This window comes from Taudactylus pleione, unplaced genomic scaffold (assembly GCF_031769625.1).
Source record: "Taudactylus pleione unplaced genomic scaffold, aTauple2 ptg000087l, whole genome shotgun sequence".
NCBI classification, from domain to species: domain Eukaryota; kingdom Metazoa; phylum Chordata; class Amphibia; order Anura; family Myobatrachidae; genus Taudactylus; species Taudactylus pleione.
In genome coordinates this window covers 3561959-3588462 of record NW_028284489.1, presented here as the reverse complement: position 1 = coordinate 3588462, position 26504 = coordinate 3561959, and the positions used below count along the sequence as shown (strand labels likewise).

General features: G+C 43.6%; 1 protein-coding gene across 1 annotated transcript in view; it reads left to right on the top strand.

Moving 5' to 3' along the window:
- The first annotated feature begins 2408 nt into the window (after positions 1-2408).
- Positions 2409-26504, top strand: part of ELL (elongation factor for RNA polymerase II) — a 106919-nt gene continuing 82823 nt past the window's right edge. The window contains exon 1 of the mRNA XM_088468947.1: positions 2409-2625. Coding sequence (XP_088325073.1) covers positions 2497-2625 — 129 coding nt within the window. The 5' untranslated portion in view covers positions 2409-2496. The remainder of the gene's footprint in view (positions 2626-26504) is intronic.

Here is a 26504-nt window from a genome sequence, read left to right as displayed (position 1 = left end):
CTGGAGGGGAAGTAAGATACCTCTCCTCTGAAAATGCTTCCTTAGTCATCAAGTGGCAGTGGACTTTGGGACCAAGCTCTGAAAAGCTACGCATTTTGGATCAGACTGCATTCCCCATTGATAATAAAGGGGACTAAGACCTGCAGTATTAGGGTGGCTACACATAGGTCGACTGGCAATCGTGCAGATGGTTGCAGTGATTTCCTTCGCCCCGGACATTACAGATTGCTGGTACACACTAGACAATTCAATGAAAGATGTAACGATACCTCATTACGTTCTTCATTAAAATGCACTGCCGCACACATGATATTGTTTAATTGACTGTGCAGTGGCATATCTATGTGTACAAGATATGTGCATTACACAGGCCCCTGGGTCCAGGGTACCCTACCCTGCAACCATTTCTTAAATACTTACCTCCGTGGAGTCCTGCAGTGGCAGTGCTTCACAAATCACCTGCTACATTATTAACCACTTAACTGACATGGTCGTATGCAGGGCATAGGGAGGCCGTTTCCACCTTAGTTGTCAGAGGGCGCCCTAAAGTCGGACTCCGGAAGCAGCTGTCAGTTATCTGACAGACGGACGGATCCGTGTCCAGCCTGCCAGGTGCTGTGATACAGTCCTGCTGCTCTAGTGAGAGACTCCGTGGTCAGAGGAGCTTGTGCTGAGCCCTGATTGGTGGAGCTCAGCACATGTTCATCTGACCCTAGAAGAGGGTAGGGCTACAGCAGCATGTCGATGAGGAAGAAGCTGCAGGGTCCACAATAAGGTGAGAGAGGTAACCCAGTTATGTCTATCATCCTTCCTGCCTGTATGTGTGACCCTTTCTGCCTGTATGTATGTGTGAATGTATGACCCTGCCATGTATGTATGTGTGTGTGTATATATATATATATATATATATATACACACACACACAAAGATTGGCACTCCCTATGTGATAACCGTCATACTGACCCTGATGCCTTCCCTGTCAGCATACAAATATATAGTCCTAGGTGGGCGGACCTCTCTGGTCTTTTAACGGTTTCAATTCTATTCAAGAATTTTCATCATGATCCTGATGAAAGTTCTTGAATAGAATCGAACCGTTGATCGTTATCATGCTGGCGTCCGTGCCTTTATTTTATTAACCGTTAAAAGACCGGAGAGTGCCGCCCACCTGGGACTATATATATATATATATATGTTATATTATGTAGCACACACTTTTTTGGGGTGGGTGGGAGCCGTAGCTTGTGCTTCTGGCCACATGCTACACCTCTGGTCGGATGGGATGTGACCGCACGGTTCCGCTGTGTTTTTGAAGACTCATGTGCAGAATGGATCTCCTCTGACTCCCCGGCGGACCCGGCAATCTGGTCGCTTTTGCTGGAAAAATTGTCAGTTAAGTGGTTAACAAAACAGCAAAGCCCAGTACAACAGACAACTCCACTCCTACATAATGTGCAGTGCCAAAGCTGTAGATAGTATAGAAGGTTGAAAACTGAAATAAATAGGTTAGCATTGCTCACAAGAGAATGAGAGGAACCAGAAGGGGAGGGACTGTGTACTTTGACCTAAAGACTGGAATGGCATTCATCTTTCACCAGCCTGCTTCCGGATAACTGTATGCAATGTTGTACCCTGGCCTCAGCTGTGATCTAACAGATAATGTGGCTCAGGGCTCCCAGCAATAAGCTTTTTGCAGCCTAGTCACAGTGTCGCATAGGAGTACTGTAAAAATGTTCACTAGTTTTGCTCCAAATACGTAAAGACTTCAAAGCGCTACAGCCCCAGGTGCACAACTCTCTTCGTAAACTAAAGATAAACATTTTTCTAAAGCAATTGAAAGTTGCATAAACGTCAACGATGGTATATTAGTGAGGGCCCCAAGTAACCTCGATCATGAAACGGGTAGATGTTATAGTGTGTTACATAGATACAGTATATGCGTATTACGCTGAGGAGATTCGCGACTATTCAACTTTAAAACGCCAGCAGCAGCTGATGCAGCCCAGTCTGTCAGGTCTCAGGCTTCACATGCTTTAATTTGCATAACCCCGCCCGTCCCTTGATACAATCCTCTCCGATTACGCTCATACATTAAACTACGCCCCATTATGGGAAATTGCCAATCATGTTCGAGGATGTGCCGGGGGCGGGGTAAACAGCTGAGTTCCTACCAGCTGCCAATCGTATCCCTAACGCATCTCGGCCTGATGGTTACACACGGAGCTGTATAGGCCACGCCCTTTTCCGCTTACTCTGTAGCCAATTAGCGTCAGGAAAACCTTCCAGAATAAATACGGTACTGTCGTCATGTATTTCATACCAATAAAACATGAAGCTACGCCCCTTTCAGTCAAAATAGCTTAAGTATTGGCGGGATCAGAAAAGCGACAGCTCCATCAGCCAATCGCGCGGCCTGTGTAATAATGCAATGAGGGGGCGTGGCTAATAGGGGGGCGCAGGGCCAGCAGCGGTGGCGGTGGGAATGGTGTTGTTAAGATGGCGGCGCTGCAGGAGGAACGGAGTTACGGGCTGTCCTGCGGGAGGGTCGGAGGGAGGGTGTCCGTCTTCCACGTCAAGCTCACCGACAGCGCCGTGAGGGCATTTGAGAGCTACCAGAGCAGCCAGGTACGGTATAGGCAGGCGGCGGACAGGAGTTGGGTGACCTCCTGTTGGGGGGATCCTGCTGCTGTCCGGGCTGTTTAACTCTTACACTGCTGGTGAGAGGTGTGAGGTGCGGAATGTGTGGCTCCTATTTCCCCATTGGCTTTTCTTCCAGACTCTGCTTTGGCCGGGGTTCTAAATGACTGCAAGAGTTTAGTGACCTCCTTATAAGGCGGTGCACTATCCCCACACTGTCCCAGCCACCATATATGCTGACCTGGGGAACCCCCGACTCCCCCCACCTCTACCTGGACCCCGACCTTTTCCCTGCCCACTGCTGGATGCCAACTCTCTGCCTGTAACTTTTGCCTCACACCTCCCCCACCCACTGCAGTGCTCCCTGGGTCCTGGCTGCATTGCCTCCTTTGCCCCTCTGTGAATAGCTATGTGCTATATGTTGCTTCACCCCCTAATATGGTGTCTGAAATGAGTGTGAGCCCTACCAAGTGCTCCCTCCTGCACCGTATAAGGCTGGTCAGAGACTTGGGCAAACCTTAGTAACTCATAGGGTAACCAAGTTACTTGTCACAGGGAACCCAATCTGCTAATTGCTCAAGAAGTTGTCTGCCCACTGACAGCAGAAGTGGGCCACAGCCTCCCTTTCCCATGTCAGCTCTGTAGTACCTCCTGTGCCCTGCAGGAACAAGTTTTGCTGCTATTTTTTCTTTTTTTTTCTTTTCTGTAAATGCTATTACATGTCCTTCTTCTTTTTTTTTTTTTTTTTTTTTTTTTTCCAGTACCTCAGTTGTCTTATCACCAAAAAGAGAACTGTTTCTTCAGTCTCTAGATTTAGGACTCACACTGCTTGTTGCAGAGAGAGTGTGTTATTTCATTTTGGTTTCTCTATTTTTTTCTGGACCTTTTGAGTAGTGTGTTTTTAACTAGTGTTATAATGTACTTTTGCAAATTAATCTAAATATTTTTCTCCTAGAGTGGTGCAATATATGTATAAACACCATTGCGTATCCCAATCCAACAGTTAAAGAAATCCACTTAACAGCTCTATTGATTTTCTTCTCAGCATTTGGTCACCTGTCTCATGGCGCCTGTCATTGTCAGCAGTTGTGGCTGTAGTCAAAATTGAGAAATTTCATTTGTGAACACTGTATCCCTAGCACTTCTTAAACATATGTAAATCCTAATGTCGTGTGTATGTATGATTTTATATAGCTCTCGCGCTCTCTTCGCGCTCTCTCGCGCTCTCTCTCTCCTCTCTCTCTCTTCTCTCTCTCTCTCTCTCTCTCTCTCTCTCTCTCTCTCTCTCTCTCTCTCTCTCTCTCTCTCTCTCTCTCTCTCTCTATATATTATATATATATATATATATATATATATATATATATATATATATTTTTCAATTGATAGTGATGTGCCGTGGGAGTAGTAGCTACTACTTGTAGCAGCAGCACATTGCAGACACAACATTGTTCATTTTACCTCGGTCCCCCAGTGATGTTTTACTGTAATTATTTGTGTGGAGTTTCTATGGTCACCTGTGTGTGTGTGGGTGGTTTTCATCTGGGTACTCCTGTCTCCCCACAATCCAGAAAAAAAACCTAGTAGGTTTTGTTTTCTGACAGCTTGGAACTTATGCTGGCCATACACCTGCATGACCAGCATACGATACGATTCACCTCATGATTCCCCGGAGGTCCCGGCGGTACTATTTGGTGTTTTTCTTTACACACACTCTATCCTACGATCGATCGTGTGCCTCACGCGCTCATCTGGAAAATGTCATTGAAATGACATGAATGGACGCACTAAATTTACGGTACGATCTGCACACGATACGATGGACAATATGGGCTGCCCATCTGATCATGCAATCTGATTTAGGAGCTGTGGGAGCGTGCATCGGTTCCTGCTAAAAAAAAATTCACGATTTTCACAAGATCCATCATACGACTCGTCGAAAATCGGCCAATCGGTCCGAAATCATGCTGGTGTATGGCCAGCATTAGTGTTTGTGTGTTTAGAATGTAAGCTCCGTGTGGCATTGCCTGATTTGATTGTGTTCTTTGTACAGCACTGTATAATGAGTGGCGCTATATAAATCTATGATAAACTGGCATAACATTGAATACGTATTTAAACGTGTGTTTCTTTCCATAGTCCAAAACATATGGTTGTATTCTGTCAAAATCAGACTTTTTGGGATTTTTGACACGGGAGTCAAAGTGGCAATCTTGTGTGTTTTTTTTTTTTTGTTTTTTGTTTTTTTTTTTTATTAAGGCATTGCCACTTTAAATCTCATGGAAAATCAGTTATTTTTATCAATGGCTTTACATTACATTTCCTCTCTGTTTTTTTTGTGTGGTAGTAGTGTAAGCTCCACTGGCACAGACTGACATGAATGATTATACATTATTTGTGAAGTTAGTGTATGTTCTGCAAAATGTCCAAAATAAGAGTGGTCCAAAAGTCCTCATTAGAGGCAGGCCTCACTGGTGTGCCTCTGTTTGGTACTTTTTGTCCACTGTAAAAAATAAAAAAATAAAAAAAAAAGTGTTTTATTAAGAACTTGTGTTGGTAACACTTATTGTTACAATGGTTACCTGAGCAGGTGAAGGGCAGGGAAAAGCTTTATTTTGAGGTAAAAATATTGGAATCCCTCCCAATAAGTAATCATGCACTTGGAAGGTTTTAAATAGCATAATTTGGCCAATAGAGACATGGAAGTTTTTGGGTACATTTCTCTAAAAACCTCATTGGGTTAAACTATGTGGGACAGGTGTGTGGAAGTGTTGTATTGATCGGAGAGGCGTTTTTGAACTCTCAGATGAGTGGTAAAAGTGGTCACAATACATTACACCCATCCCCATCTTATAACTGAAAAAGTTTAGAATACACATTGTGGCTGTGTCGATACAATATGGGGTGTACAGAATTTTAAAGCCATACAATTACAGCCATACTCTTAGCACTACAGCATATTCATTAGATACAGTACAACTCGGGAGTCAGTAGAAATATGGCCATCTATGCTCATGGAACAGTTCCAAAGCAAAGTATTATTTAAAGAGAAGACATTACAATCTGTACTTGGAGTGCTTTCTTCTCCTCAGAGAGGCACTGCCATTTTGAATACTTTGGAGGTCAAGGGGATAACCACTTGAAACCAAGTTAAACATAAAGCAAAGGGGTTGATTCAATTGCATGCGAGGGGGGGGAGTTAACGTTGCACCTGTATAGAAGCAATGGCAGATGAACTTCGTCCAGGCCTTGTGGAACAAAAATCTGCGGAACAATAAGTGTTGCATATAGCTGCAATTACTCACTGGCACAACTTAATCTCACCTAACTGACTTTGATATGCAAAATGGTTCACTTGAAACATTGTGAAATTTAAGTCATGTGCATTTTATACCCCTTTTACACCAAAATCCCAGGTCCGACCCTGGAATTTGAACACTGGTCAATCCCGCCGAGTCGAACTCTGCTTCAGACCCCGTTTACACTGCAACTTGACCTGGGTTATTCCCGGGTTTGCCCCGTTCACACTGAACCCTGGTAATCCCTGCTTTTCTCTATAGAAGTAATTAAAAATGGTCTGTTTTAAGGTCTGACAAAGATGGTCACAAAAGGCAACAAAAGAGAGGGGTGGGGACTGATTACAGCATTGCTACAGGTTGCTGTTCTGGCTGTGGCAGGCTGTGTGTCAGCCTGCGTTTGTGGCTGCTGGTCAGGCTGTGGTGCAGGTTGCAGTTCTGGCTATGGCAGGCTGTGTGCCTGCCTGCTTTTGTGGCTGCTGGTCAGGCTGCTGTGGTGCAGGAGGTTAGGCAGGCAAGCGATGGCTTCATGTGCATCTCTCTGCAGGGCACTGACAAATTACATCATCTGCCAGTGCCCCAGAAGCTCCAATCAGCATCTTTCAGAGCTAGCCGGGTCAAATAAGCAGGGTAGCACCTGTTCACACTACCGCATGACATGGGAACAACCCGTGTTCAACCCTGCTCTCAACCTGAGTAAGATTCCCGGGTAAATCAACCCGGGAAATTTTTCTGGGAGCCGTTCACACAGAGTGTTGGTGTAAAAGGGGTATTAGTTTTAATGTGGGGCATGGGCCTTCAAAAGTACCAGCATGTATTCCCAGTACAACTCATGACACTCCAGAATATACAAATATGTGGAGATAAAAACTTCCATAACTAATCAGACTGTGTAATGGTTAGCATTAGTGCCTCACAGCACTGAGATCGTGGGTTCGGTTCCCACTACTTCCCTAACTGTGTGGAGTTTGTATAGCCTCCCTGTGCTTGCATGGGTTTCCTCCCACACTCCAAAAATATGCTAGTAGGTTAATTGGCCCCCAACAAAATCTAACCCTAGTGTGTGAGCATGTGGCAGGGAATATAGATTGTAAGCTCCACTGGGGCAGGGACTGATGTGAATGGCCAGGTTTCTCTGTAAAGCACTGCGGAATGTGTGCGCTATATAAAAAAAAACTGGTAACTAAATAATCATACCCTATTTGGTGATGTATAAACCAATCTGTATACTCCATGTGTAAAAAGACTGTTAAGAGTGGCAGTGGTTGATGAACACAACAATGGGGCTGGTGATGTGTAACATTAGCTTGAATAACTGAAGTCTCGCTCTTATGCTGGGTACACACTGGCAGATATATTGGCCAATATATTGTGTACCTTTTGGCCAGTGTGATATGTCTGAACGGCGTAGTTCGGACATATCGCGTCGGCTCTGCTGCACAGTCGATGGCAGATATCTGTCCATCGGGCAGTGTGTATGGGTGGTCGCAGCAGAAGCCGCAGGGAGGTTGTGTGGGACATGCTCCCGGCCAGCGGGACCCGCGGCCAAAGACAGATGGTCGTTCAGTGTGTACCCAGCTTTAGGGTGCAATAAAACAATCAAATAGCCCCCTTTCTCCCATCTAAAGTGACTGGAGATCAGGGGGAGATATTCCATTGTTTTTGGGTGCCCATGTGATTTTGAATGGTACACCCAGCTAAGACAGGCTTTAGCTGCGTAAAACGGCTTAAACTTTCTAAAGTCCTGGTTAAAGCAATAAATGGCATGTAACTGTGAACTTGTACAAACCATGTTGCAATGCAAGGGCTGCAAATGCATATATCTTTTTTTTTTTTTTTTTTTTTTTGCATGTGGGGTAAATATTGGCTGCTCTGGTATGTAGCACATCAATGCTGGACAGCTTTATTTTACACTGCAATTCAGAGTTGGATGCATCTGGTGTTCGCTGCCATTATTTGAATATATTTTCCAATACACCCCCCCCCCATCTCATTTTGCATGTGTCTATCTATGGAGGCTTTTCAATTCACCGTGATGTTTTCTCTGGATGCAGTTAAGTCAGACAAATGCCAGTTCTCGCGACTTAACCTTGGTGTTTAGTCAGAGAATGCTGGCTCTCGCTACTAAAGTGCTGTCCGCAAAGCTGTTAGCGCCGCGCTAAGCCCTAAAACACTTTAGTTGGATTTAGTGGACTAAACAGAGTGCCAAATTGAATACCTCTGGGAGCTCCCTCCTGTGCTATCCAATTCTATCCAGCTATCCAATTCCTGCTGAATTGAGCCTCCCTATCTGAGTGAAGTCCATAGTCTAGTCCAGTGGTCAGGGAACAGGGGTAAATTACCCCACATGGGGTAAAAATTAAATTCCTGGGGGTAATGGACGGACAGCCGGGCATGTATATGAATCATTCTATAATATAGAATGATTCATATGCATGCCCGGCTGTGCCGCAGGGAGGCTCTAAGCCGGACGCCCGCTGAAATGTTATTACCAGCGGGCGCCTGGTTCTTTCCCTGCAGCGCCGCTTCCGCCTCTCTCCATGCGCACTATGGGAGAGATGTCATGATGTCTCTCCCATAGTTCCGAGGAGCAGCCGGGCGGATAGGACGGCGGCGGATGCAGGAGTGGGGATTAATGTAAGTGTTTTTGTTTTTTTTGTACAAGCTGCACTACAGGGGCACTACTACAGGGGCACTACTACGGGGGCACTACTCTATAGGGGCATTATATGGGGGCACTACTATATGATTTCCTTCCTTTCAAATCAAGGGGGTAACGTCGGCGTATCTAAATATATTTTGGGGTAAAAGGTAAAGTTCACTGACCCCTGGTTTAGTCACTTTTTTTTTTTTGTTGTTGTGTGTGTGCTCTAGTATTAAACTTCCTATAGTGCAAGAATATGATGGAGCTTTATAACAAGCATAAGTATGTTATTGAAAAGACTCAGTGTCGTATACCTGCTATTACTTGCCGTAATGCTATAAAATCATTAAAGTAACATTTTGAATATAAAAGGTAATCAAGGGACATTTTGCAGTCTCTAATTAAAACATTAGGTCAGCTTGGATCTGGAACAAGCATGTTTATTAAACTTCTCTCGTGTTAAACTTATTTCATGTCTACTATAGTAATTGATATAAATGTAATTTGTATTTTTTGTCTAATCCTGTTTTATCTAATGTGGTTACAAAATATTCCAGATCTAAGCACTTTCTTTACTTTTTATATTACAATGGAGGCAACTATTTCAGTATTATCCCCACATCTTATTTCTCATGAGGTGCGCAAAATTACTGTGCCGCCTGACACTTAACGTGGCCAAAACGAAAGTCACGCAGCCCTGACTCTTTATATAGAAACGTCAGCACAACCTATTGGCCACTTCACAGTGCCGGTCAGGCTGGTAAGAAGTGCAAAACCCTCCCCCAGTGTAAAAGGAAAAGCTTGCGGATGCTGGCGGGAATTGTTCTCACTGGTGAAGAGTGGACTACCTGTGTCCACTCTGCGTTTTAGTGGCTGCGTGTTTGTTTCTGAGGAACCTTCTGTGTAGCCAGCAATTGGGGCAGTACCTGGGCTGGCTATCAGTCCAGATAAGTGGTGGCAATATCTGGGCAGCACTGCCATCTGTGTCTAGCCAACTAGTGGGACTGTATCTGTGTTCAGAAAGCAAGTGGGCAGTATATGGGATGTTCTAAGAAGATTTTCTACTCCTAAAACAAATTGGAACCTGTTTAAGGAATTGTGTGAAGCTGAGCACACTAAATAATTTGCTGATTTCACTAGAGGGACCAGATCCTACAGACTTTGATTATGAAAAAGCTGCAGACAAATGAGTCTTTAAGAAGACAATTTTATATGTAAAATGTTACGCTCCAGTTTCAATCAATACAAGGTAAGGTTTTTAACATTTCATTATTGCGAAGGCCCCCACCCAGCTACTTTGTCACCCAGCTGGCAACATTTTCTGGGTAGAACACCATTTTGTGAGATCTAAATCATCATTACTACATTATCAGTTCACTTGGAATCTGTGACTCATAAATATTAAGTCACTCAATGTCCTCCATGGCTCCTAACAATTTGATAGGCTGCTTATTTGTTCAGCCCACAAAATAAATCCCCCTACTCTATGGGGGAAATTCAATTTTAAGCAGTGCTCCAAAGTGCCTCTGGAACAGGTGGGCAAGGGCACTTCACAGTTAGTAAAGTTGCTAACTTCCCCTATTTAGGTTTGCAGTAAAATTAGTGATGTCACTACTGCATTCTAACATAAAAGTGGGAATTCATTCAAAGCGATGTTCCACTTTGCATCACTGCAATGCTGGCCTCTGACTGTAGTGCCTGGATTGCAAATATTCCATCGCACCTCTATGGCATAAAATTAATTCCCCCTGCCAACTCTCAATACCACTTTATTTTTTTTATTACCTTATTTTTAGTACACACTGGCCGGTATATGGGCATGTAGGCTGGTGCGTACCAGCGATATGTCTGTGAACTATGTCGTTCAGACACATTGCGTCGGCTGTGCAGCACAGTTGATGCCCAATAAATCATCAGATATATTTGTGCATCGTGCTGTGTGCATGGGCGGACAGCCGCCTGTCCGTACGCTTGCTACAGAGGCAGCTGGTGATTGACAGCTGAACTGGGCAGGCACACGTAAATGCCTGCCCAGTACTGACTTCAATCACGACGCATCGGTCTAACGATTAAGTGTGTATACATTTGCCAATCGTCAGATAGGACAGCTGATCCGTCGTCCTAGAGTGTAGCCAGCTTTAGACTCCTTGCTTCCCTTTATACCCATTTCAGACAGAAAAGCAAATTACCGGGTCAAAATTTCAACCTGGTAATTTGCTGATCAACACGAGTCCTTTTAATCTGTCTGAAAGGGTCAACCTGGATCGAAAATCCCAGGACTTCGACCCAGGAAACTCACTCAACCCGGGTTGACCCTTTCAGACGGAAGAAATAGCCGTGTTAATCTGCAAACTACTGGCTTCAAATGTTTGACCCAGTAATTTGCTCTTCTGTCTGAAGTTGGGTACAGGTAGGGACTGGCAAAACAACCTGGCACGCAAATGCCAGGTAAAAGCCGGGTTTTCTGATTTATTTATTTTTTTCCTGTCTGACAGTGGTATTACTGTCCCAATCTAGCCTGTTTAAAACTGGGTACACATTAGACGATATTTTTGAGTATATTAAACGATTGATTCCGACGGATTAGAGAGACAAATTGTTCAAACCGCCAAGTGTCTACGCACTATACGCGCTCCCGCAGAGTTCTCCGTTGCATCTACAGGTTGCTCCTACATGCTCAAACTGAGGATCTAGTCATTGATTTTGCGCATATCGCGCAGTGCAAACACTACAGAACCACGAACAATGTCGTTCCAACCTGGCCGATGTGGACGTCCCCTAAGGTGCTACCTGGACACTCCCATCTGCTCAATTTTGCAGTCTGATAGTCTCTTCTGAAGCTGGGTAGAGGACACATCTTGAGGATCCTATCAGAACTCTGGTATGTTATGTCCATACATATAACCCCTATTCTCCTACAGCGCCTTGCAAAAGTATTCACCTCCCTTGGCTTTTTACCTTTTTTGTTACATTACAACCTGTAATTTATTTTTTATTTTTTTTTAAATGTGAATTTTATGTGATGGATCTGCACAAAATAGTCTAATTTGGTGATGTGAAATGAGAAAAGTATATATAAAAAAAGAATCTTTGTAAATAAAATTCTGAAAAATTGGCATGTGCATATGTAATCACCCCCTTTTGCTATGAAGCCCCTTAAAAGTTCTGGGGAAACCAATTACCTTCAGAAGTCGCATAATTAGTAAAATGAAGTCCACCTGTGTGAAATCTAAGTGTCACATGATCTGTCAGTATAAACACACCTTTTCTGAAAGGCACCAGAGGCTGCAACACCACTAAGCAAGAGGCATCACACAATGAAGACCAAGGAGCTCTCCAAACAAGTCAGGGACAAAGTTGTTGAGAAGTACAACTCTGGGTTGGGTTATAAAAAAAAAATAAAAAATATCCAAATCTTTGATGATCCCCCTGAGCACCATCAAATCCATAATCATCAAATGGAAAGAAGATGGTACCACTACAAACCTGCCAAGAGAGGGCCGCCTACCAAAACTCAGACCGGGCAAGGAGGGCATTAATCAGTGAGACAGCACAGAGACCAAAGGTAACCCTTAAGGAACTGCAGAGTTCCACAGCTGAGACTGATGTATCTGTGCATGTGACCACAATAAGCCGTACACTCCATAGAGCTGGGCTTTATGTAAGAGTGGCCAGAAGAAAGCCATTACTTAGTGATAAAAATAAGAAGACACGATTTGAGTTTGCCAAAAGGCATGTGGGCGCCTCTCAAATGTATGGAGGAAGGTGCTCTGGTGAGATGAGACTAAAATTTAACTTTTTGGCCACCAAGGAAAATGCTATGTCTGGCGCAAACCCAACACATCCCATCACCCCAAAAACACCATCCCCACAGTGAAACATGGTGGTGGCAGCATCATGCTGTGGGGATGTTTTTCAGCAGTAGGGGCTGGGAAACTGATTTGAGTTGAGGGAAAGATGGATGGTGTTAAATACAGGGATTTTCTTGAGCAAAACCTGTTTCAGTCTGCCTGTGATTTGAGACTGGGACTTAGGTTCACCTTCCAGCAGGACAATGACCCGAAGCATACTGCTAAAGCAACACACGAGTGGTTTAAGGGAAAACCTTTAAATGTGTTGGAATGGCCTAGTCAAAGCCCAGATCTCAATCCAATTGAGAATCTGTGGTCAGACTTGAAGACTGCTGTTCACAAGCGGAAACCATCCAACATGAAGGAGCTGGAGCAGTTTTGCCTTGAGGAATGGGCAAAAATCCCAGGGGCAAGATGGGGCAAGCTCATAGCAACTTATCCAAAGCGACTTGCAGCTGTAATTGCCGCAAAAGGTGGCTCGACAAAGTACTGACTTTAGGGGGGTGAATAGTTATGCACGCTGAAGTTTTGTTATGTTGTCCTAAATGTTTAATTCACAATATAAAAAAACACAACTTCACAGTTGTAGGCATGTTCTGTGAATAAAATGATGCACACCTTCAAACAAATCATTTTAATTCGAGGTTGTGAGGCAACAAAACACGAAAAATGCAAAGGGGTGTGAATACTTTTTCAAGGCACTGTATGTGTACTGCTGCTAACCCCTATCTTACATGGTGATATTCATGCATATAATGCAACCCTATACTCCCATGTGTACTGCTGCCTATGTACCTAGTGATATGTGCTTTAATCATTACACCACGCATTCTCACACATGTCACCGTGCTTTTTTATATATTTTTTTTTTAATGTGTTCTGGTTTACTTTGACGCCAAAAAAGGGCAATGACGTGTGTGCGTATGAATGATGTAGTGAATACTTTGCCTACTATACACTATTTTAATACGTGTTTTGTGGTGGGGTTTTTTTTTTTTAAAGTGGTAATTTTGTATAAACTTTGCAATTTATTATTGCATACCTAGAATTTAACACGCCATTGAACATTTGAAAACTTTATTAAAAGCCAATTAACCCGAAAACGTTAAGAACTGAACACTTAAATACAAAAACACTACCATTAAAAACAAACTTTATAATAGTAGAAAATTAAACCGATTTTATTAAAACCATTTAAAATGATCTAAAACAAAAACCTCCTGAAATCACGTCTTTTATTCCGATAAATAGTAAAAAAACAAAACAAAAAAACCCCCATAAAATTATGTGGACCCCATCATTGGGGTCCTTTTTTTAATGTGGCTAATATGGCTACCCCCTACAGAGGGTGGCAAACCAGTGAGCTGGGCCCCTCTTTGTCCCCCTCCCCCGCCCCTCACCTATCCCTACGCCACTTTAAGTAGCATATATTGAGGCATGTTGCGTTATGACCAACCCACACCTGATGAGCCACATTTTTTAAATTTTCAATTGTTTCTTACAGAAAGGTTAACTACTTCAATTTTATTTTTATTTTTTTTCGATTATTTTCACAGTAATGGGCATGGAGAAGAACATTGCTTTTGAACCTCGTTCATAGAATTATAGCGTTAAAAAGAATGTCTATGGATGGTCAAATCAAAGGAGTATTCCAATAGTCTTAAAGTACAGTGTTATCTAGGAAATGGCTGATTTTTGCAAACCGAATCAGTGCCCCAGACACTAACTGGGTTCAGAAAAAAATCCAGCACCTGCGCAGTGTTGCTCTACTATGACCTGCTCAAATTTACACCTGAGCAGAGCCCTCAGCACCCATCTCTCAGAACCCAAGGCTGGGAGGTGGAAGATGGTGAAACTTCCAGCATTGATTTGGTAAGGGGAGACAGTGTACACGCACCATGCTAAATGTTCAACAGTACAAAATAAAGTTATAAATTGGCCGCTAAACTTGACTTTATGTAGTCATCCTGCCATGGCCCCACACCATTAATATAAATCAGGTACTACTCCCTGACTTGTTTGACACGTGCAGAGGCTGTTGGTATGACCCCTGCTTCCACACAAGACCATCCTTGTCACCTGGCATAGCTGTGTACGTTGTTCATTGTTGGGGGGTTTTCCATCTTAGGAAATTATGCAGTACACAGCATGCCAAAATGACCCTGTCAATCTCGTCCACACACCGGTTTATAGCTGTGTGGAAGGTCCCGAAACGATTGCCTAAGATCACAAATTGAGGTTTTTGGAGATTAGCTTCTTGTAGAAAGCTGTCTGTTTGAAGGACCCACCATCAGAAGCACGACCATTATTTCCAACATCCACAAATAAGAATTCGTAGTTTGTATTGACCACGACTATGAGAACAATGCTGAAGAATACCTTGTAATTATAGTAAAAGGATCCACTGTTGGCAGGTGGGGGTCATGTGCACATGTTTACCATCTATTGCTCCCCCGCAGTTAGAGAAGTTCCACAGGCCTTCAAATTCTTTCTGCAATACTTTTCCATTCCTCCAGTGTTAGAGTACTATAAAACAAAAACTAATATATATTAGTTTTTGTTTTATAGTACTCTAACACTGGAGGAATGGAAAAGTATTGCAGAAAGAATTTGAAGGCCTGTGGAACTTCTCTAACTGCGGGGGAGCAATAGATGGTAAACACAAAATTTTTTTCAATGCATGAAATTTACCATATCTTTATTTTCTTCCACAGGGGACAATAGAACTCAGTACTGTGGGTTATAGATGGGGTGTAGAGAGGAGTTGGCACTTAAGAATCTAATAAGTGTGACTGGCTCCTCCACCTCTATGCCCCCCTCATCCCCAGGGAGTCTGTTCCCTGGGCATCAGCTTGGGCTAAACGTATTTTTTATTTTTTTACATTGAGAAGACAGACAGACAGCCTCTTCTGCCTGTGCCATTGGCGCTAGCTGGAGGGACCCGTTGCCTGCAGCGTGCCTCCGGGTCCCAGGTTCTCAGCACATCTGTTCTGCGGGGACCCGCGGCAGCTGGGTCTGGGTCCCCCCTCACTACCGCACACTCCGGCGGCATGGCTGATGAGTATAGCCAGCCTTCCTGATGGCCTTCGATAGGCTGTAGGTGCGGTTTCTCACAGCTTAAAGCTGTGTATGTGGGCAGCCTTAACTGGTCGGAGATGGGGTGCTGAGCTTCCACTTCACTTCAGAGGCGGATAGACAGGAGAAGCACACTTCTCCCTTTCTCCCGTGCTCATTTCCCGTGCAGCACACCAGGTTAGCGTCTCCTGCCTGTAGTCACTGCTGATTCCTGGGTGCAGGAGCAGCTCTGCAGATCACCATCTTCATCCTCCATTCACCTGAGTGCTGTTGGGGGGAGATTTGGTGGATTTGGGGAGGCATTAATTAGGGGAGGGGGTTGTGTGACACTCCTCTCACTATTACTGTGCTTAGCTGCTCTTTCTGTTTTCTCCTCACTGTCACTGTGTGCCTGTGGGTTAATTGGTTGCTGTTATTGTCCTGTGGTGCAATGACAGGCAGGGGAGCAGCATCAAAAGCGTCACAAAAATGACGGGGGGGGGGGGGCCGCCCCTGCCCCTGTACAAGACCTTTCACCTCCTTGGGTTGAGTCTCTGCATTCAGTGATTGCAAGTCTGGAACCAGGAGAACTTCTGGTGTCCTTGGATATCAAGGACGCATATTTACACGTTCCCATATGGTGACCACATCAGATATTTCTCACTATCATCTGTTTTGCACTCTCCCATTTGGACTTTCTTTGGCTCCCTGAGTCTTCACAAAAGTCATGGTTGCTCTACTTCATCTTCAAGGTGTAACAATAGTACTATACTTGGACGATCTTCTCTTCCAAAGCTCTGTCTACAGAAAAGCTCTTTCAGGATGTATTGACCACCTATAACCTGATGATGCAACACAGTTGGATTATCAATTTTCCAAAGTCTCAGTTGGTTCCTTCTCAACTCCTCCAGTTTCTGTGGATGATTTAGACACTCCAGTATGAAGAGTATTCTTCCTAGGGACAAATCGCGGCTATCCAGGAGTTGGTTCGGCTTGTCCTTCGGCCTCTGTGGGTGTCGATGCATTTTTGTATCCCTCTACTGGGAAAGATGGTGGCAACTTTGGAGTTTGGTCGTTTTCACTCCTGGACCTTTCAACTAGATCTCCTGTCCCAGTGGTCAGATTCACATGCACAGCCTGGTCCGACTGTCTCCCGTGACGCGCCTTTCCCTCCTATCGTGGCTTCAATACAGCCATCTTGGCAGGATGACATTTCGGGATTTTCCTACAGTTGGTTCCGCGCTGGAGTAGACCCCAGATAGATCTCATGTCGTCCAGACTCAACAATCGACTTCCGCTCAGTTTCCACACCGTGGCAGTCCCAATTTACTTATCTGTTTCCATCTACTGCCTCGAGTGCTCAAATGCATCGAGGTCGTCATTTGCATTCTTATAGCTCTGAACTGGCCTCACAGGGCTTGGTTCTCCGACTGAAAGGAGTAACCTTAGGTCTACCCCTGGATTCTTACGCTGCGCAGGACCTCCTCCAGCAGGGTCCTTTTTTTTTTTTCTTTATTCAGACTTACAGCATCTGCGTTTGACGGCATGGCTGTTGAAACTGCGCTGTTAAGACATAAGGACATCCCAAGAACTGGTATTCCTACCATGCTTTGCGCTAGGAAACCAGTGAGTTCAGCCACTATCATCGGGTCTGGAGGTGTTATGTGGCTTGGTGTGAAAGGCGGAGTGTTCCTTGCTCGTCCTTGCGTTTAGGTCGTCTCTTGGGTTTTCTACAGTCAGGCGGGGTTGCGTCTGGGATCTTTTTGAAGGTGCAGGTTTTGGCCCTATCAATTTTATTTTATTTTTTTCCAGCGTAAGTTGGCCTTTCTTCCTGAGGTTCAGACTTTTTTGCAGAGGGTTATTCGGGTTCAGCCTCCTTTTGTACCCCAACAGCTCCTTGGGACCTGGTACTCCAATCTTCAGGTTTTTTTTTATCTTTTCGAGACTGTGGACTTGAAGTACCTTACCTGGAAGACCGTTCTCTTGTTGGCCTTGACTTCTGCCAGACGGGTTTCTGAGCTGGGCGCTCTCGTCGCACTTCTTACCTAGTCTTCCTTGAAGATCGTGCGTTGCTCCGTCCTCGCTCCACATTTTTGTTGAAGGTGGTTTCTTCCTTCCATATTAACCAGCCTATCGTGGTTCCGGTACTGTTGGGGGATAAGCCATTTTCTCAATACATGGATGTGGTGTGTGGTGTGCTCTGTGCATATCTATGTGGATCGGACGGCTTCCTTGCGGAAGTCTGATTTAATTATTTGTGCTTTTATCATGTGACGAAGCGTGGTTCGCCTGCTTCTAAACATACCTTGGCGCGTTGGATCTGATTGACTATACGTCAGGCTTATTTATTTGCTTCTCCGCCTCTTTACGTTTCGGTGCATTCTACGTGCTCGGCCCTTCCTGGGCGGAGGCCTAGGGAGTTTCTCTTTCCCAGCTTTGCCGTGCAGCCTTCTAGTCAGGGGCTCACACTTTTGTTGAGTTCTAAAGGTTTGACACCTTTTCGCTGCTTCGGATTCTCAGTTCGGCTGTTTGGTTCTACAGGTGTCTCAGCGCTCTTCCACCCAGGAGGTTAGCTCTCGGACATCCCCACAGTACTGAGTACCAGTGTGGAAGAAAAACAATAATTTGTTACCGATGAATCTGTTTCTTCGAGGCCACAGGGGACACTGGACGCCCACCCTGCATTGCTCTCTGGTTGTTTCTAGTGTGACTGCCAGTTCCAGGCTATCTTTTTTGCTGTTTCCATGTTCTGTTCCTCCTTGCCTAGAGCTGTTTTTTCTTCTCTCGACTACGTTCTTGACTGGGGATGAGGGGGAGGTGACAGCTGCTCTCTATACCCTACAGTACTTAGTTTCTTCGAGGCCACTGGAACTATTTATAGGTAAGTACCAAAATCTTGTTTTACAGAGTGCAACCCCTGATCTAGCGGTGGGGGATCTCTCCAGAAACAGCATTGCAGTTGCCAGAAACTGAGGCGGAAAGTTCTTCCCAACCACTGAAACAGTGGAAGAATCCTCAGAAACCGAGTGGGGCACCTTCTTTATTGTCCCACAGTGTCCTTGAAAGGGCACACATTGCTGCAAAATCTTTCCCTTCAATCGAACATTTTCGTGCCCACCTTGCTTATAGGCTGCGGAACATGGGGTGACCAACAGGTCAATTTTCAAAGACTGGTAAAAGAACTGGAGCTACCAGGCATAGGCAGGCAACTGACGTCACTCACACAATTTCTAGAGCCACCCTGTTAATTGCTTATCTCCCACCTATCCTTCTGCCACTTTTCAAGTGGCATATATTCTGATATGCTGCACTGTGAGCAACAACCACCAGATGACCCATATGTTTACGATTTTATAGGGGTGTTTTTTTTTTTGTTTTTTTTTTAATTAAGGGCCCCATTTATCAACAATTTTAATTATACCTAATAACTTTGATCTGTGATATATGGTGCTCCCACCAATCACTTGACGTAATTTATGAAATGCAAGCCATAAGGCCTGTTTGCAGCACCATATATCGTAGACCACCAGAGTTATTGGGTATGACTAAACTCGTGGATAAATGATGCCAAAAGTTACCATTGACATGTCCACTTTGTTGTTGACCTATACCTTTTTATACTGTTGTCCATTGTTGTTGGGCTATACAATTTTTAAAGGTTACTTGCACATACTGTATTTCTATAGTGCACATATTTATACAGGTTGAGTCTCCCATATCCAAATATTCTGAAATACAGAATTTTTCTAGCATGACTGAGATAGTGACACCTTTGCTTTTTGAATGTTCAATGTACACAAACTTTAAGGCACAAAATTATTAAAAATAAAGAATAAATAAGGTGTATATGAACCAAATGAATTTCATGTATGTACACAAACTTGGTTTGAGCCGCAAAATTGGAAACATTGTATAAAATTACCTGCAGGCTTTGTGTATATAAAACATAAATGCTTTGTGTCTAGATTTGGGTCCTATTTCCAAGATATCTCATTATGGTATGCAGATATTCCAAAATACGGAATATTCTGAAATCCAAAATACCCCTGGTTCCAAGCATTTTGGATATGGGAGACTCAACCTGTATATACTGTTATGCACTTGAAAATGCTTAAAAAAAAATGCTGCTGTCTTTCCCAAACGGGGCAGAGTTTCTAGTTTTTAATAAACTTTTTTTTTTTTTTTTTCTTTCACAAGAAATGAACTGGTGTTTTAGCTACAAATTACAGGTTGAGTCTCCCATATCCAAAATGCTTGGGACCAGGGGTATTTTGGATATCGGAATATTCCGTATTCTGGAATATTTGCATAAAATAATTAAATTTCTTGGGAATGGGACCCAAATCTAAACACAGAATGCATTTATGTTTTATATACACCTTACACACATAGCCTGAAGGTCATTTTATACTATATTTTTTTATAATTTTGTGCATCAAAAAAAGTTTGTGTACATACATGAAATTCATTTGTGTCATATATACCTTATACACACAGCCTGAAGGTTATTTTATACTATATTTTTAATAATTTGTGCTTTAAGCAAAGTTTGTGTACATTGAACCATCAGAAAGCAAAGGTTTCACTTTCTCAGTCATGCTAAAAATATTCCGTATTTCGGAATATTTGGATATGGGAGACTCAACCTGTACTACATTGATGTGTCCCTCGCCTTCTGGGTGTTAATTTCAGCTTTTTAATAATAATTTTTTTGCCAATAATTTAGTTTCAGCTGTCACTACATTGACAAAGCCAATTGTCATTGTCCAGCTCATCTGCGCTAATAGTAAAACGAAAGGTGCAAACAAGCCCTCTGAACGTTGCTGAAAGTGCAGTCTTGATCTATTGGTGGTGTGGGGGGAGAATGTTAGACGGAGTGTGTGTAGGGATGTATGAACCAAACTGTGGCTTTGCATTTTCATGTCATTTCCAAAGTTGAAATTGGAACACTTATAGACTGTGTGGTAGATTGGGGAGTTTGTGGTGGTTTTGTGCTGTCTGTACTTTCATAATGTGTCTGGTGGTATATTTCGTGATTACCTATTCTAATTGTTCAATAATACAGTTGGTTGACCGACATACAGACTGTACAAAAAGTAGATCTCATGCCACAATTCTGAAAATCTATTCCAGACTGTCAATCCTGTGAGTTTAAATATAAGGGGGGCTTGTGTAGTGTCAAATCCATCTGGTTAGGATTTTAAACTGCTTGCTAATTTTTTTTTCTAAGTTCCCATAAATTACTGGCTAGTATGATCTTCCTTTGTAAGTCGGTGTTTGAGGACAGTGTCTGGGTGGAAATGATACCTCATAGTTTGTCATGTGCTCTGTTTACAGCATGGTAGAATGTTGTGTTGGCTTTCTGAAGCAGCCACTTGAGTAAGGAGTAATTCTGCGCTTTTCAGACGGTCGGTGTATATATATATTTTTTTATTATTCTATTAAATTTTAGATTTATATGTAACACATTTCCCTCTATCCGAAAATTGACTTATGGTATCAAATTTAAATTATTTGTAGATTCTTATGGTAAAGGGCTCCATGGTTTTTTTTGGGCTTTTTCTTTTTTTTTTTTTTTTTTTTAATTATAAAAGGCATGTCTAGAATGAGATGTTTGGAAAAAATAATTCTGGTGAATCTGAGTCCTATAATCGCACATTTTACACTAGTCTTACCATCCTATGAAGGTGCTAGTAAAATGCATGAGCTACGTGTTGGCGGGTATGTGGTTTAATTTGGCATATCTAAATAACCCAGTGTTTCATTTATATTTACTCATTTATCTAAGAACTGTATATACACTAAAACATGAGGGTAATATTTACAGACTGTAATACAAATGCCTGTATAAATCATGAGTTCTAATGTCATAACTTCAGTGTTTATTAGGAGTACTGTGAATTAATGCAGATATTAGAAGTAGTCTTCGTAACCTGTATACGAACACTTGACCTGCAGTGTCACGCCATTCACTGAACTCCTTGGTAACTTGTGTCAACAGAGCAATTCAATTGTTGCTCCGTTCGGACACTAATGCTGCGGGTGGACACCCTCAAGAGGGGGTGAGCGGAAATGTGTGAAAAGTCCTGGTTTTGGGCACCCAAACTGCATGTGCTAATCAGTGCTTTAGATGGGTTAGGCCTCTTTCACATGGCTAAACCCAGTCTATTTGGGCTTGACATGCGTGGATTTTTTTTTTCTTTTATATCGCCCTTTCTGCTTAGAAGGTGCGATCAGGTGTGCAAAAACAATTAAATCATTCCCTAAGTTTGAGGTATCCCACAACTGCGAGGTACTGTTTCATTGGCTTGCCAGCACTGATCGGGCTGCTGCAGTCATATTGAACTACTGCCCCACAATTCACCATGCTCATCTAGGGAGATGAGCACATGCACAGTCTGAAATGACAGAGAGGACAGTTATGCTGGGTACACACTGACTTAATGACCATCTGGGAATCACGCTGACCGATCAGCCACTGGACCTGTCATACTGACTTCACAAGTGGCCGAGCATTTGCCCACCCAGATGTGACATCAGTCCCTGCGATAAGAGTACGGGCTAACCACCCTTAGACACAGCCAGATGTGTCAATATATCAGACAGACTTATCGCCTGATCATTTCTGTGTGTGTATGTGTATATAGATATATATCTATATGTGTGTATGTATATATTATATTTATACAGACACTGACCGAGCTGTGGCCCCAGTGCATGTTGGGGGGGGGGGGGGGGGTGTAGTTCTGCCCACATGCACTGAAGTTGAAAACTGCACATACAGAACTAAAAGTTCCATTGCCCGAGAACCGGCTCCCAGCAGCAGTTGTGGTGTAATACACTGCTGCCGGGAGCCAGCCAGGTCGGGGCAATATCTGTGGCAGTGTGGGGGCCTCAAGTGTTGGGGACATGGGGCGACTGCCCTGTATGCCCCTCCCTATAATCTGGTTTTGGCACAGTGTGTGCTCAGCTTTAGCAGAGCTGGACATGGAGGTGCTGGGTGATCTGCACATTAATGTGCTCCAGGACTTAGCAGTCTGATTACATACAGCTACTGAGGGTAAAAAATTTTGATCCGTGAACAGAGAAAGGAGAAGTTTGAGTAAACAGCATAAAGCACAAACTGATTCTGACTTTCCCCAAGTTCACAGTGAGAGCTGATTCACTAGTGATACTCAGCACTAGGTGAGAATGTTCCAATTATAACACCAGATTGTGGAATAAATCTAGTTAGATTGCATCTGAATTGTGATGCATCTCTGTATCTGGGGAATCATTGTCCCTCCTGCTGGGGTGTGGCTTTAGCGAAGAGCTGTTGCTGAAAGAAGACTTCCCCCACCAAGGAAACTGATCTGTATACGCACCATACAAATAACACCCTTACTACTTTGGGCTATTGCAAGTGTGCCTATGTCCACACAACCAGCCATAAGTGAATATTCCTGGTTCCCCGCCGCCTGCAGAACAAGAGTTGGCCCTATCTGTTGTAGATGTGTGGGGCCTTTAGTCAGATATTCCCCCTCCCCCCTCCTCCTCCTCCCAGTCAGCTGCTCCAAATTGGCCCTGGCAGGCACCAATCTTCTCCCAGTGTCTGCCGCATTACGCTTCTGCTCACAAGTACAGAGCTGTATTTGGATGCCCTAAAGCTGAGTACATTGTATACATCATTCCAACGCGGATCAGAATGATATATCCTACAGTGTGTACACCTGATCCATCATTCCTGGTCATTCATCACATCCATCGTTCCATCTGCTGTTCTGCACAACACCATGCTATTAAATGCAGCATGTAACTATACATCACACTCTTGTACACAGAGGTTGTACAGTGTGCAATGTATCGTTATGTCGCTGGGTGCACGCATTGTTGATAGCATGTAACCAGCTTTAGCGTTCTATATGCAGCCTTTTTGCTGTGGCTTTTTTTTTTTATATTATATTGCAATAATAAAATATATTTTAAACAGGCAATATAGGCTTGAAAACCAACCAGTGTCATTGGATGCAGCTGAATGACTGATAACAATAGCAGTCTCTGCCAGTTAGAGCTTACAGTTTAGGCCTGCAGAGGTCTTCAACCTTTGGCCCTCCAGCTGCTGTGGAACTACACAACCCAGCATGCCCTGCCACCGTTTTGATATAACAGCATGCTAAAACTGTGGCAGGGCGTCCTGGGATCTGTAGTTCAGCAGCAGCTGGAGGGCAGCTCATATTAAAATTCCACTCCGACTGTCGTGATTTTTGGTTTTGTTAAATATATCAGTTACTGGTAATATAATGCCACAGGGTTATCCTACCAACGCTTGTAACTTTTTTGCAATTCTCTTCTCCCAGTGTCTCTGGCAAAAGATTTACTTAGTGGAAATATTAATTGCGGCTCCTATGATCATATACACCTAAATGAGTTCCACTAATGTTCCTACCGCAATGGTCTCCTACACAAATGTCAATGGGGGGAGGGACCTGTTGTTGTAGGACCCCTGAGACCCAATGTAGCTGATCCCAAATTGAACGAGAGCTCACCTGGTCTGTCGGGGGTTAATTGCAGGCCAGGTCTTACTGTTGTCTCTCTCACAATAAACATTCTCTCTGATCTGTTGTCAGCTCGCCTAGCCTTGTATGGTATTGCAGCTCAGGGCTATTGCACAGTGTCCGTCAGTGTGGCTGTGGACCGGGGGGGTCCATGCATCATAAGTTGTATCCCCCCACTTGGTTAAGGCTTGAAAGGGCTACCTCATATACAGGCAGTCCACAAGTTTTTCTGCAGCCTGCTCTACTTGTAGTGCTCTGACTGTGGCCGTGATATAGGTTCAATAAGAAGAATTCCTTCTGAAGAAATTCTCAGCGAGAAAGAAATGCTTTAAGGGTATCCCCAGATCAAGAAAACACATCGGACTTGAAACGGATTTGAAAAAGTATCCAGATCAGTTTCCCCACTGGTGTTCCAACAGCTTGCGTCTGCCTACTACGGTTAACCGTGTGAATTGGTGAAGGAGGGTCTTCTTATTGAACCTACATCACAGCCATAGTCGGAGCACTAAAAGTACAGCAGGCTGCAGTAAAACTTGAGTGGACCGCTGTTATGTGAGGCAGTCCTCAAGCCAAGGGGATACAACCTGATAGAGTGATCAAATGCAGCTTTCTTTCTAGAAGTGTTACACTCTTCAGTGTTCTCCCCAGAAAATGTTGCCAGCCGGGTGGGATCAGTAGGTAGCCGGGTGGGGGCCTTCGAAATAAACAGTGCCCAGGTACTGCCCAATTTTTAGAGGGACACTTTTTTTTATTTTAACAGTACTTAGATGCTGGGTACACAGGAGGGTGCTCAGTTACAGGTGGCCACAGACACGGAGTGGATGCAGGAGGACCACTCTCTTCACTGTTTGCCGGCAACTGTCAGTCACTGTTCCTGCTGGCGACTGCAGCACCCTATTGGCCAGTGTCAGTAAGAGCAGGGGGAGATAATGGTCAGTGTCAGTATGAGAAGGGGGAGATATTAATCAGTGATGGGAAGAGGGATAATAGTCAGTGTCAGTAAGGAGAAGGGTGAGGATACTGGCTAGCTGGAGGAGGTTATCATGATGCTGCCGGGTGTCAGCGCTGAAGTCCCTGATGTGGCCAGCCAGCTGGTCGTCGGGACAGTTGGCATGGTGATGCCTCACATGGAGCTCATCTTAAAGGATGGTGGCAGGCTGGCCACTCTCATAGCGTGATGGTAAATATCACACTGCAAAAGACAAAGCCGTTTCCTAGTGGCCACTGGGAGTAGTGCTGCCGCTGCCTGCATGACCCAGCTCTGTCACATGGCGTCCGGCGGCTCACACTGTCCTGTGTATTACTCCCAGTCCTCCTCTTATACAAGGGCGGTGGGGGATTTTTTTCCGGGCGGACCGCCCGAAAAATAAAATGTGGGGAGAACGCTGCTCTTAGCAACCCATGGGACTGTGTGGGTTAATTGACTGCTCTAATAGGTGTGCTGCCTTTTTATTTCCCTTCCCTGTGGCTGTTCCATATCTTATCTTTCATTTGTGCCACAGTGTAAATTAAAATAGACAAATTGTATAGGTACATAAAACTATATACTTATTTTTTTTTTTTTTTATTATTATTATTATTATTATTATTATTATTGATGGCATAATTATTTAGTACATATAGGCCCGTGTTCAATATTTGAGCGAAAAGTCCGTGCTGGACTTTTCGCTCCACATCGGAACTTTTTTGGGGATAAAGTATCAGGCGCATGCCCGCTTTATCCCCGTATTCAATTTGGAGCCGGCAAAATCAGGAGCCTGCGGAAAGGTATCGGGGAAAAATAGGACAATTTTCGAGAATTCATCCTGGGACCCCCTCTGATGTCCAGACATGGGGATCACTGTGGGTACCCCCGTTTAGCATTTTTAAATAGCCGCGGCAGGTGGTGTTTTTTTTTTTTTTCCCCCCCGACATTGAAGAAGTGATGCAGAAGAGCACTTTGGGTTTTTTTTTTTTTCATTTTTTAAGTGTTCCCATCAAATTTGGGGTACATGAAAATGGGTACTAGCATATTTTTAAGTCCCTAAACAATATTTTTTTTCAATTCTGCAAAAATGCACCAGCCGCTAATAGCCTATTCTAGAAAACACCTGCCACATACTTAGAATACCCCTGAACCCATTTCCCTATTTTTAAACACTGCTCCCCATTTTACTTAATTTTATTTTTACATTTTATTTTAATTTTGCGGTGTCCCTCTATTTTTTTTTTTCTTTTTTTGCACAGTTCGGTTTTAGTGGCTAGTCCCAGGGGTGCTTATCCCTGTTTTTCTACAAAGACTTTTCGAACCAGCGAAAAGTCTTTGTAATTGAATACTGGGATAATTGAAACATGCGAAAAATTACGTCATCGGCAATAATTTATAGCCGGTTCCGACTTTTTGCATCCAAATTGAATAATCCCCATAGTGGGTGGGCAGACTCAAAGGGCTTAATTCAGATTGAGATATAAATGCAAAGTTGCATTAATGCGCATGATTATCTTCTTGCAA